Genomic DNA, 13,394 nt, shown 5'->3' on the forward strand with positions numbered 1-13,394 from the left:
ACAGCATACAAAATTGAAAAAGGTCAGACTTCCTTCAGAGCCACTTCTGCCTTAAAGTATTCGCTGCTCACAGTATTACTGAGTAGGGAGCTTGAAGCAACAAGAATTCTTACAGCTGCATTTTTTGAAACTTTGATATAGTATTTTACATCTCATTTTAATGATATTTTAAAATATTTATTTGAAATCTATCACAAATGGAATGATATTATTAGATATTAGTCACTAAAGGCTGTGACAATTTTATTTAAAACCATTCCCTTCCCCAAAATGAAATTTCCTTTACCTGTAAAAAAACACCATGAAAAATAAACATTACCTCTCAGTCAAAACTTTTTGCAGAAAATATAACTGCATTTATCTATATACATATAGATAGATAATTTATATATAATAAAAGTATATAATGTGTTTTTAAATATATATATATGTTATATATAAAGCATTTATGTACTGAAACACAAATTCACACAAATTTTAAGATGAGCTAACCAAAAATAGCAGTCATTTTTCCTTAGCCTGTGGAAACATAAACATCATACATAAAAATGTGAGTCTTGCACACTGAAATTAACCTTAGATAAACACATATTGTGGGAAGAAGAGACACTTTCGCTATGATACCATATATTCTCTCTCATTTCTGATATAAATACATTTCTTCCTCTATTAAAAGCCCTCTCTCTTTCAATCTAAAAATGTATTTAATAAATCAGAAGTTTACCTTTTACTCCAGTTTCTGTCTATTCTGTAATTGTGATAGAGCTTATTTTTCAGCTGCCATACAGTTTTCTGTTCTTCATGATCCATCCCTGTACCACTGCTACAAAAAAAAGAGAATAGTTAAGCAACACAGTGCTAAAAGAAAAGCCAAGGTCATTTGGATAGATCCATCTGCACCATGATGCAGAGAAATCATCACCAGTTTGTTTCCCCTCTTTCCTCTCCCTTCTTTTCCAGACGTATCTGTTTGCTTTAAACTCCAACTTATGCATTGTGTCAATTGATTTTTTTTTTCCTATCCTCTCCTGAATGAGATTACTCAATTTAAAATATTTTACCTTCCTCCCAAATTCTTGGTTTCTAGTTTAATTCCTACTTCTGTTACTGATCAGCTCTGTGATACAACCTGAAGCAAGCTCTTCAGGGCAAAACCTGCCACCCAGTACAACTGAGCCCTAATTTTTTTCCCAGGCATACTGGTACTAAAGCTAAAAGGAAAAGTAACAGCCTGAATGTGATATGGATATGTATTATTTACTTTACATACCACATTATTTCAATGCTAATTGCCGAACAACAAGCAGCTAAATCATGCTATTTATCCTCAGTGTAGCTTCACAAACTCATTGCAGCATTTTAAAAGACAAGAATTACATTAAAATATCTTTGGAATTTCTGTAATTGATACTGAAGCAACAGTCACACTGTGTGAGAAACTGCATAGCCAAAAAGAAGCAAGATAAATTGTTTGCTCAGAGGCATCACCTTCCACTAAATAAACACAGAAAACCCAGTAAATATCAGTATCACCGATGTGAAAATTTTTCCTCACCTGAAAAGCTGTTTGGGCCAAGAAAATTAGCTTATCCTTTTCAAAAAGTCCTTGGCTTCTGAAAATAAAGGTTGAATATGTGACAGCTATATTCAGGTTAGAGATATGACACTGAATATTGCCTGCATTTTCAGCCTGCTTAATTGCTTTGTGGAGGACTGCATTGAAGGCCTGAAAACAAGTACAATTATTTTTATTTATTTGAATTCTGATCTTTTGTTTTTCTACTCATAAGATAATTAGTTTCTGACTGTAGCCTTCTAAGAAGAGCTGCCCTAAGCAGTTTAAAATGCAAAGCACTTCTGCCAAGAGGCTTTTATGGAAACTTTCAGTAAACCAGGGGTGAGGGATGCAAACAGCAATATTCTTCTGCTTCCTTATTTAACTCAGCAGGCAGAACCTTGCACTAAGGCAAGCTGGTAATTTTGCAGTGGGTGATTTCCCTTCCTCATAGCATTAGATCATTTGGTAAATTTACCAGAGTGAATTGTTTATACAGAATCCCTCAAAATTTTTCCTACCTGACTCTGTGGGATGGCTGAACAAAAAGAAGGTAAAGCACAGTCATAAAACATTGCCAGAATGGAGACAGCTGACAAAGAGACCTGTGGGAATGCCCTGTGTTATGGACCAGCAGGAGATCACATCGCGTTCTCCTTTCTCAGACACGCAGCCCTGCAAATGTAAACATCTGGTACAAATGATAACTAACATATTGGGCATCACTGCTGGAGGCAGAGTTCTGTTCCTGGCACTTTGAAACCAAATCAGCAAGATAAATTCTTACCTTCAGTGAAAAGTGGTCAATGGGGTTGATGCTGTCCAGACTGTTAATAAAGAAGTAAAGAACAGATGCTCTTGTGGCTGTCGGTCTATGATGGTCTCTTGTCATGTTAGTCTGAGCTTCATTTTCCTTAGCTTCAGCTATCTACAGGATGAAGGTTGTTTCACTTAATTTTTAAAGGGTCGTGATTATCCCACACTATTACCAAAACATTCCTATGTGTACAAAAGAAAGAGTATGGATGTACGCTAGAACTAAACCAACTTTATTTCAGACAGTAGAAAATATTTAAGGTAAGCAATCTTCTTTTCTTAGGTAAACATTAGGGAACGACAGCTTTCTGCAGCAATATGCCTGTTCACTTGTGAAAATATGGCAATCGTATATGAATATATCTGTTCCCATTTCATGCTGATACATGTCTTTTCAGTACTAACTCAAGCATCTGAATCAAAATGGAAAAAAAACATGGTGACAGCTACATACAGATACAGCTAAACTGTGAATATGTGGGTGGACAGCACTTACTAGACAGACAGGAATTTGACTATTCCAAGCTCACAGAAATATCTCTCTAAAATTAATTAATAATACACATTTTACATGTGATGTTAAGCTGTTAAGAATAGTCCAACTGTTATTACCTTGTGCTGTATTTCTGCTGCAGTTGACTTTGTTGTTTTGAGTTTTTCTACAAGTTCACTGTTGTCTAAGAAACTGCCCTGGGCAGCTGACAAGCTGCTCAGCATGTCATCCTCCAGCTGCCCGAGCTCGGTCTTGAAACAGTTCTGCTGCTTGGCCAGGACTGACTAGCAGAGAGAATGAAAACACTGTATTTAAACAACTACTGCAAAAAATAGTCTTTTATAGCATTCATCAGCTATATTTTCTGTTTAATTACATCAATTAATTTAATTTAACTTCTGAAAAAGACAATTTACCTTCTGTCTCTGTACACCAGCGCTAAGGTCCTGGGCCACCCAAAACAAGAAGCTTAAGGTCACCACGGACCAGAACTTTCTCTTTCCCCTAGCCTCTTTCTCCCTCCGACTAGACAAAAAGATTGGGATCCTGTCAGAGATGGCAAGTGGTAACTTATGTGGCATCTGAGAAAACCAACAGTAGCACAAGGCTGGAGATCCCCACTTTGGCAGCAAGCAGTGTGGGAAAGCGTGGTCAGTCCGCTCTACTGGACTGACCTTCTGACAGGGAAAGAGCTTGACTAGTCTTATGTGGAGCTCTCTATCTAAGTCTGACCCTTGCACCAAAAATCCTTAGGTGCTACAGGTGTAAACATACAGCCCCATGTGGAGCAATGTGCAGATGCGGAAGAAAGTGGCCAGCTGTTTTCAGATCGTGTTCCCAAGTACATGACTTTCATTCTTCAAGGTGTAATTAAACTCTCTGACCTTGTTTGCCCTTGCATGAAGCAGCAGGACCACAAAGAGGTGTAGCAAATCTTTGTGGATGAAGCTAGTAAATTACATGAGATAACTGGAAAAGACACACTAGAGAAATAGGAAGTATTCTTATTATTCATTTCAAATCCCTAAGTATTTTTTCACGTTTTAGCTCATAGATCACAGACTGCTCGAAGTCCTTTCTATAATCCGCTATAAAAGCGTTTCTCTTCATAAGTTACTATATGCTGATATGACTACAGCAGCCACAGAACTACATCTTTGCAGGAATAAACCATGATTTATTAACCAAATGCCTCAGGTCCTAACAGTGCCATCATATCCTCTTATAGACTGGCATGAAATTTTATTGACATTTATTGGTTCGAGATCACTGAAGCACAAAGCACTGCAGGAGGCTTAAATCCTGCACTGTAAATTAAATGCAATGCACAGAGCAAAGCAAGCAGTAGAAAGAAGTGTGGGAATGAGATCACAATAAATTTAATTTATAGCAGAGCTTTAGGTCAAGCCCAGCCCTCTGGAAGCACAGATTTGAGCAAATAAGTAGAAGTACTTTCTACACTTTTCAGAATCTGACCCTTAAAATCCTTCTAATATACGGGTTACTAACGTATATCCTTCTAATATATGGGTTACTCTGCAGCAGATTCAAACAAGCATATCAATGCTAACCTTAAAATCTCAGATGGAGCAATGGACAGATCAAAATATAGTCTTTACCTCACATTTTTCTAAGTCCGGCCTTTCAGCACTAACAACCTCAGCCAACAGCTGGTCTTCCAGCCCATCCCTGGTGACAGTGAAATTAACGACGGTGGTCTGAGCCTGCAGCTCCGGCTTGTAGTGAGGGTTAGCCAGCTTAGTGTGAAGGATGAGACAGAAATTCTTGTTGAATTCACCTTCTTTGACTTCAGTCTTGATATACCTGGGAAGGAATAAAATGTGCAAGAATGAGGATCTCACTGAATTAAAACGCCATAAATATATTAGAATGCAAAAGATGGGTACTGCATGATCTTGTAAGCATAGGAAATGGATACAAGCCAAACTTTAGGTGCCTGCAGACTAAGAAACAAAATAAGGTTGATTGAATATATCAAAATTATATGAAGAATACACAGGGCATAGTTTCATTTGCATATACAGCAGACAGAGTCTGTGACTTAGGGGTAAACATCTGTCTTTATTACTTAACACAAATTTAGGAAGTTTTCAAACAATTGTTAATGAGATAGCTGTTAGTTCTCAAAATCATTTCCTTAAATATAGCTCACTTTTTCATCTTTTTAAATAGCTTAGCAGTAAATCCTAGAAAACCTAAGCAGATGCAGAATGAGTTATAGCTAGGTTCACCTCTCACTCCCTGAATAAGATCCCTTATTGGAGAGATGTCATTTTCTGACCCCTTGTATTCAAGGAGAGGTGCCAGTCTATTCCGTACAGCAACACTACTACTGCTGAAGCACTATTTTGGGGTTCAGCAGTGAGGTAACATAAAGTTCTCCTTCCTACTTCTATGGCACAGCACCAAAAAAAAATGGAAAGACTGCTTATAGACTACAGTGTGCGCTTTGCGTCTGGTCTGGTGTGAGCACGTGCCACAACTTTGTGTCATCTGCTTGCACTGTGAACAGTATGCCTGTCTTCATTCATCACCTACCACACACAGGCACAAGTACAATGTTTTTGACACAGCAATAGCTTTGAATGTTCTCTGCCAAGAACGGAGATCCAAATATCAGTAACAAAATTCTGTTTAAAAAAAGTCAGTAGAATATTTGTACAATGGAACATACACAGACAGAAAACCTTTTCTCAAAATTCAAATTGATTGACATTTCTTAAGTCAAATCAATCTTTAAAGTGATTGCAATGGTCTAGATACTAAATAATTGAAATGCAATTCATGAAAGTCACATCAGAACATGAGTTTAAAAAGTATTTTCTGTACAAAGTTTAACACTGCTTTATTTCTAGGATATTATAGGGCATTGCCAGAGTCAAGGACACATATTTCAGCTCTTAACATCCTTGCCTGCTTCTGACATCCCCTCAGCCAGAAGACACAGGCTAAATGAAATCCTGTCCTGAAAGCACTTCTGCATTTCACCAAGGATCAGGAAGAAAAGACAGTCACTTATGATCTACAGCAGTGAATTACTAAAAATAACCACCTAGTATGTCCAGTGCTAGGAAAACTGTGACTCTACAAAACTCAGCATCGAGCATCTATGTTTTATACTACTGCCACGCAAACTACTGGAGATGAGCTTTGTGGGCTTATGCTTGTATAATAGTGAAATAACTTAGCTATACAGTCATGTCCTTCAGGCCATACAACCTCTCTCAGGTGGACGTGAATTCAACTTCCAGTTCTGCAACACGGATTTCAATTCTGATACTGTGGTCTCTCCACAGCCTTCAAAACTTGCTACAGCTGGAAGGAATAAAACAGCAGAGCTTGACAGTTTTGCTTTGCTTTCAGTACACACACACACAGAGACAAGAGGCAAGCAGAGATCTGACAGAAGACAACTTTTCCAGTTTGATTTGTCAGTGGAAAAAGCTTTGCTAAGGGAGTCACACTATATTTCAGAAGGTCTATGTGGCAACATAGTAAGCTTTAGAGTTCTGGATTCAAGTACTTACTCTATGGGTTCTCAATTCACAGGAGCAATAAATTACCCATTTTGGTGATTATCATCTATGAAAGGCAAAAACTACATAATGACTCAGTGCGTTTTATTACTGTAGCTACTCTAGGTTTTCTGTTAATTACAGATCTGGGAAAAATAAATGTTTTGTTATTGCTCTCATATGCTTCAAAGAGTGTAAGCAAGAACAGTAAATGCAGAGGTGGAGAAACCCAGTAGAATTGCTTCATTTTTTTCAATTAAATGTATCTGTTTAGAGGTTTGTTCTGGATTCCGAAGAAATGAAGTAGATACAGGCACTATTTATGGAAGTCCATACCAGAAGGCATCGCAAAAAAAATGGTTGCCAGACAAATTACTAAAACCAAGTTCTACTTTTGGTAATTTTTTGCTCATAATCTCCTATTCCACTAGCAGAGGCAGATAGAATGGACTGAATTAATGTACTGTTCTACCCAGGAACAGACAGAGCATCTTCCATGTGAGCTCCAACTCCCTGTTATTTGAGAACATAAAAAGTATATTAAAGACAGATTGTTCTTCACTATTTTTTTTTCTGTTGAAATTCTTGTAGATCTTGAAATAAAAGAGATTAAGGCATTAAAAAAGGATCCGCAAAGCACTTTAAAAGTCTTGTATACACTTTGAGGAACAACAGATTTTTGGAAAAAACAAATATAAATTCAGATAAGTTTCAGAAGGCAACACGAATACTAAGCTCTCAGCTATGAGAAGTCTATGAACAATGCAACATCTGGTCTGATATGTCAAAACATGAGTTATCAGCACAAAGATCTACATCTCCTTTGCGTATATGCTGCCTGAGGAAAGAGTGCTCAGGTCTTTCAAAGACAGGAATTTATGATGCCAGAAAAATCTTCACTATAGGAACACAACTTCATATCATGAAATGGCTCAAGAGTTTATGCAAAAACTTTTCTTAGCAGACACTTTCATGCAACTCAAAACCAGTACCTTTCAGGGCATATGTTCTCCAAAACATGCCATGACTCTAAATAGCAGAAAGTAGGATAGCTTCCTGTAGCTAAATGTTTTGGATCAACTCAGCAAGATGGAAAAGAAGTGATAAATTCTTGGATAGGAAAGGAAAGGGAAACAATATTTTTCAATGTGAAGACAGAGGGATAAACACATTTTCCGAAGGAGGCTTCTTTCAGTTCCCGCCGCTTAAAATTAAAAGCCTCTAGAACCGACTTGCAGACTCCAACAAGTAATGTAGAGAATGAAGCTGAATAAATCAGGTGGAAACAAGCACAGAATGGAGCTGTTACTAGGCAATCTCAGTAGGTAAACTGTGCAAGTTGGTCAAACGAGTTCAGTGGAAAAGCACTGATTTAAAGTTGCACAGCTGGTGAGATGTTCAAGGCAAGGAAAGCTTCTCCCTGTGGAGAAACTGAGTGAATTGTCTTGCTGTTTCATGAATAATAGTCATGCCTCGTAAGAATGGAAACTTGTTCATACAAGCTACATTTGCACATAAATCAAATTTCAAGACATCTTAAAGAATCTTGTAATAACTTGATCTTGCAACCGAAGAGACATGCACTTTGTGAACGTGCAAAGGATTTGAGCAGGTGTAACAACTCATGTGAATGCAAATAGGGGACTTACGAACAATGAATTTATTCCTCTGTCTTCTCTCCTAGGAGTTAAAATGACATTGATCTATTATAGTTAATGCTCACATCCAGTGATCTCCAAAAGAGAGGTGCTGAGGAGACAGGATAGGAAACAGTGCTTAATGTTCAAATGCTAAAGCCTATGCGTACCAAACCTGTTCAATGGCTTCACTCTTCCAGCAGGCGAGGGCCAAAACCCAACACTGTATAAGCGTTGGCACCTACTTTTATGCCTTGATTTATTTGCTACAGAAAAATCTAACTATGTGCATTTCGGATAATTTTTGCATACATTGCTAATAAGTTCCACCCAAATTTTACTTATGTCCTCTTATGCCTTTCATGCCTTAACAAAGCAATGTACCACAACTGATAATTTTTGGAAATTATTTTATTCTCTTTTGTCTTTTTTCCCTCTTCTTAAAGTAAACATCCTAAAATATTTTAATACAAATCTTAGCATTCTAAAGCCATTTTGAACATAAAGTCACATCCTACAGTGCATTAAGACCCACTAAGAAGGTTTACTGCTCCAAAATTAAAATAAAAAAAAATAAATCCAAACTTGAACACCTAAAACTTGTTAGGCTTCTAAATATATGTTGAGCCACTTAGGCAAGAAGTCTGATTTTCACAGATAACAAGTACCTGCAGTTCACCCTACAATCACCCACATTTTGAGGAAAATGTAAATTATACATATATTTGAAGTTCTCTGACTCTGAGAATTAGTTTTGCAGGCTTCATTCAGAAACAATACCAGAAGCTGGTGTTACAGAATATTCAAGAATATAACACAAGGATAATCTTGGTAAACAAGGAAGGGGAGATATACTTTTATGAAGCTGCTTCACAGATCAGCAAGTTCTCTAATATGCAGGCTAGTAAATTTGCTTTGGAAGGAGTACAAGTTGATAAATCTCCCTTGCTATGCTTTCTGTCGATGGATATGATAAGATATATTTTACGTAAAATTAGGATTGTCTGAAGCTCAGTGAATTTAATTATTTGTAATTATCCATTTGTTGTCAGTATGTGGCCATTTTATGACAGTGGTATCTACTGTGTGGGTCAGGTTCAACTGTATATCTTTTCAAACACAGAATTAATGTACTATTGATGAAACCATTACTAGAACCAAATTAAAGTCTGGGCTGATGTATTGGTCCGCAGGGTGCTGTCAGACATGAAAGGAGTAATTAGTATTCATTACTTCATACTCTGCAACATTCCAATTATTAATGAACTTCAACTGCTGGACCTCACCATATCTATCACAAATACCTTTCTAGTCTTTCTTTATTAGGAAAAAAAAATTCAAAGTGCCTGCCACAACTACTAAAATAAACAAGTAACATAAATGAATCTAGAATGAGGAAAACTCTGATTATTTTGTAATAAAAGGTATATATATATATATATATTACTAGTGCCCCACAAAGGAGACCTGCTGCATCCTCAATGAGCCACAGAGTGCCAGGTCATGTAATGCAGCTAAAATATTCTCCAGAAGAACCTATATTTGAATAGCTTCATATATTTGTGTTTGTGTCTGTGTGCATGTGTACAGCTCTGTTGTGCTGCATGGAAGCCCTTGCTAAGGAAATGCAAAACTGTATTGCTGTGACCCTTGAACTTTTCAATCTGACTTCTTTCTACTGTTTTATATCCCTCTGTCTCATGCCTTAAGACTTGTTAGACTGTGAAATTTTTGATCTCTCACACCAGTATAATTCTAATTTTCAATAGAGTTTCTTCTCTATAGATTTTAAAAAGCAAGCTATATGGTCTTACTCTGAAGTACTTCAAATACCATTATAGAAAATGTAACAAAAAGGAATAATTTGAAGATCTCACAGTGCAGGGCAAGAGTGCATCTTCCAGGAGCTTCACGTATGCAAGGCACCACTTTATTTCAGGCACCACTGCCTGAAATATGAGGGGAAGGAGGGAGAAAAAGCTTGGGTAATCTGTCCAAAACTATTATAGATACTATTTTTATTTAACCTATATTGCATATTTTCTTTTCTAACAATCTGAAACTGTACAAGTACTCTCAATACTGTGAGTAATCTGAGACCCATTCAAGAAATGCTTCAGGGGTATCTCTGGCTTTTTTATCAGAATAAATATCATATTCTTCAACATTAAAATCTAGCTTGTTGATGTGCTGTTTGAAATCAGGAATAGAAGACAGGAGCACTTTCAGGCTTAAAAATAAATTGACATTTGAGCAGAGACAATAACGTGGCATTTCATTTCAACAGATAAAACATTTAATGAGGTTTAACAAGTTTACTCTCATGCAACCACAAATCAAAATTATTCTTTAGGTAACAGTTGCCTTGAATACTCAACAATCACACTGGAAGTTTTCATGAAAAGTGACGGAAGACATTACAGACTGAAATTCTCTTGCACCAAGGACTTGAGTACAAGCTCCTTTACTTTTCCTATTATCATCCTGAAAAATGTGTATCTAGAGGTGAGTTAATTAGATCTTGGACAATATTTTAATGGTGTTCTATAAATTTGATATCAATTTTTCAAATACAGGGGAAAAAGAGGCATGAGAATGACAGATGAGGTGCACAGACACCCCCCATAAAAAGTCAGAACATCAAGTTTCCCTACCTTGTACCATCTGCCACTCCTGCCACTGCAGTGTCAGAACAGGGAAGACACATTAACTCATCAGCCTGGAGTTAGCTGATTAGAATTTGAGTCTCCCACTCAAATTCCTAGCTCCAGACCTCTGGGGTGGAGCTCACAGGGCTGTCAGACCTTTGGTCCTTCCATTGGGAGGAAGGGGTCAGTACAGTCCCCGTACTCGGATGTTTGGAGCACTTGCATGAGAAACGGGCTGTGAGTGTTGGTCTTAGCAGACTAGGTTTCTGGGTAAAACTGGAGACAGCAACACCACCATGACATCTGCCTCAATGGGTTTGTGAACACTATCAACTGGACTGGTTTGATGCATGGGACATCGGTAACAATACCACTGTGAAGAGTCCCCATCTCTGCCCGACATTGTGACATTCATTTTTCCTCATTAGTCTCTTTGTTGTTGTTTTTTTTTTTTCTTTTTAAACCAAGTTCTTGATTTGTTTCATGGGGTGGCTCAATAAAGAGTTGTGGCAGCACACTGCAAAGTGGAGCCATGGTTTTCTTATGCTGATATTGCAGCTGGAAAACCCTATATTGTTAAAACCAAATCCAGTCTATAATTTCTAATATTTTGCCTTTTCCTATAGATGCCTAATATACAAATGAAGTATTTTATTTTCTTTTGAGCCAATTTATAACATATGCTTCTCATTTTGTTACTTTTTTTGAAGTAAAAAAAGTAAAAGATTTTCACTTTGGGTCAAGAAACTCACATACACATCTATACTGTATTTCTATTCCAATTTGTGAATTAAGATAATTTTGTTATCTAATCAGATGTAGATAGCAACACCTTAATATCCACTTATCACAAGTTTTTAGCCATTGCATTTAAAAAAAAAGAAATAAATAACTTAATGAAAGGTTATCAAGAAGTAAGCAAAATGTGGCAATCAAAGCAATATAGCCTCAGTTGTTGTGGAAAAATTCTGATTACTCAAGTATACTTACTTTCCCTTTTTAACTGTATGTCTTCTGCACAGAAGATCAAGTATAAGATCAATAGTTTCACTCATGTATTCTGTCAGTACAGTCCCTCCACAAGCCAAAGCTCTTTCAACGGTCTTCAGAAAACTTCACATGAAAAATAAAAAATTAAACCCTCAAATATTAGATAAATGTTGGTCCTAGAAAGATTTATTTTATCTAATAGAACTGGAGAAGTTTTTCTAAAAGAACATGATTAAACCACTAATTAAATTCATAAAGAAAGTGGTATCAACTTACATATAATGCAGTAACAGTAACAAGAATTGAAAACACATTTGTTTACTAGCAAGAGACCTAATATTGACTTTTGCCTTGAATGCAGTGCACTGGATTGAATCTTGCCCTCTAAGGTGCATCTGCTGTGTTCTGCTGACTAAACCGTACACTGAAACTAATGTCACATCATCAGGCTTTGGACCTTGCCTATTGAAAAGGTGACTTGCCCCTCACAAAAAGTGCACCTTGACTTCCACTTTATTTCCTTCTCAACACTTGAAAACAACATAAAAAAAGTCCCCTTTCAAGCACCATTTTAAATGGAAAATGATACTATGGATAAATAAGCAGCATAGTTGCAATATTTCAAGTCTTCAAGTAAGTGCATTCCAACAAACACTAAGCTCTTGCAAAAATTAGGGCAACTTCAGGGCAGTAAATGTGAAAGCCAATTTTTCAGCATGCACATACCCTTTCTGTCCTGGATGTATGACTTTAAGGTCAGCTCCATATTTATTCTTTATCCATTTAATTCCCTGTTGCTGGGGATCTATCGTCAGAGGCCAACGCCTGCAGTTTGTCAGAATAGTGGCATTTTCTGTTGACATCCTATCACCGGCCGTCGCTTGTTACTCCATGTTGCAATCGCAGCATCATCCGTCAACGTGACAATCGGGTCCAGGCCCTCCATCACAGCAATAAGAACCTTTGAATCATAGTGGAAAATAATCATCCAGCAAGGTTACCAAGCAGCAAGACATGACTCAGTGCAATTCATAAGATAACTGGGCTGATATAAATTAAGGCTTTCTAGGCAGAAAGGTAAGGAAGATCCCTGTGGAGTTTCCGATGCAAAAGATTATGCTAGGAAATAATGATGAGAAGCACTTTATCACATTTATGACATTTTAAAAAATGTGTTTTCATTTAAGACATTTACTTCATAAAAATATTTATTGTTCAATAAAATGTTAAAAAAACACCATATATTACAAATTTTGGTGTATACAGATTCTGATATTGCAAATTCAATGCTCATGTATGCTCTTGAGCAGGTATTTCTGGAGCATAAATCAGCATTTATCTACACAAAGATCATAGAAACAGGATTCCCAAGGTATCTTCTTAATATAGTTCAGCTGTGTTATCAACAAGATCCAAAGCCAGAGAACAGAACCACCTCCAGGGGCAGAGGCAGCCTTGCAGCTCCCTGCCTGGCACCAGCTGTGGCAACGTGTTCGTGTGAGTGCCCCTTTGCTCAGAAGGAACCTGTGGTGTCCGCATACATGAGAACAGCCACTACAGAGCCACACTTGCTGGACACCAACTTGTTGCGGGCATTGACAAGGAGATGAAATCGAAAAGAAATGGAACATCTGAAATCAGTGTTTACTGAATGGGTAAAGAGTGGGAAGGGAAATGCGTAATGCTACACAACAGAGTAAGAGAGACTGAATAACTAAG

At 37.2% G+C, this 13,394-nt stretch overlaps 1 protein-coding gene across 1 annotated transcript in view; it reads right to left on the reverse strand.

Moving 5' to 3' along the window:
* Positions 1 to 282: 282 nt before the first annotated feature.
* The window catches only part of DNAH11 (dynein axonemal heavy chain 11), a gene marked incomplete at both ends in the record, with an annotated part of 86,579 nt that continues 73,467 nt past the window's right edge, over positions 283 to 13,394 (reverse strand). The window contains 9 exon segments of the mRNA XM_082044605.1: positions 283 to 286; positions 725 to 823; positions 2,077 to 2,093; positions 2,343 to 2,483; positions 2,984 to 3,148; positions 4,484 to 4,688; positions 11,676 to 11,798; positions 12,402 to 12,546; positions 12,549 to 12,636. Coding sequence (XP_081900731.1) covers positions 283 to 286; positions 725 to 823; positions 2,077 to 2,093; positions 2,343 to 2,483; positions 2,984 to 3,148; positions 4,484 to 4,688; positions 11,676 to 11,798; positions 12,402 to 12,546; positions 12,549 to 12,636 — 987 coding nt within the window.

The sequence above is a fragment of the Streptopelia decaocto genome (genome assembly GCF_964273445.1).
Source record: "Streptopelia decaocto genome assembly, chromosome: 2".
Classification (NCBI taxonomy): Eukaryota; Metazoa; Chordata; class Aves; order Columbiformes; family Columbidae; genus Streptopelia; species Streptopelia decaocto.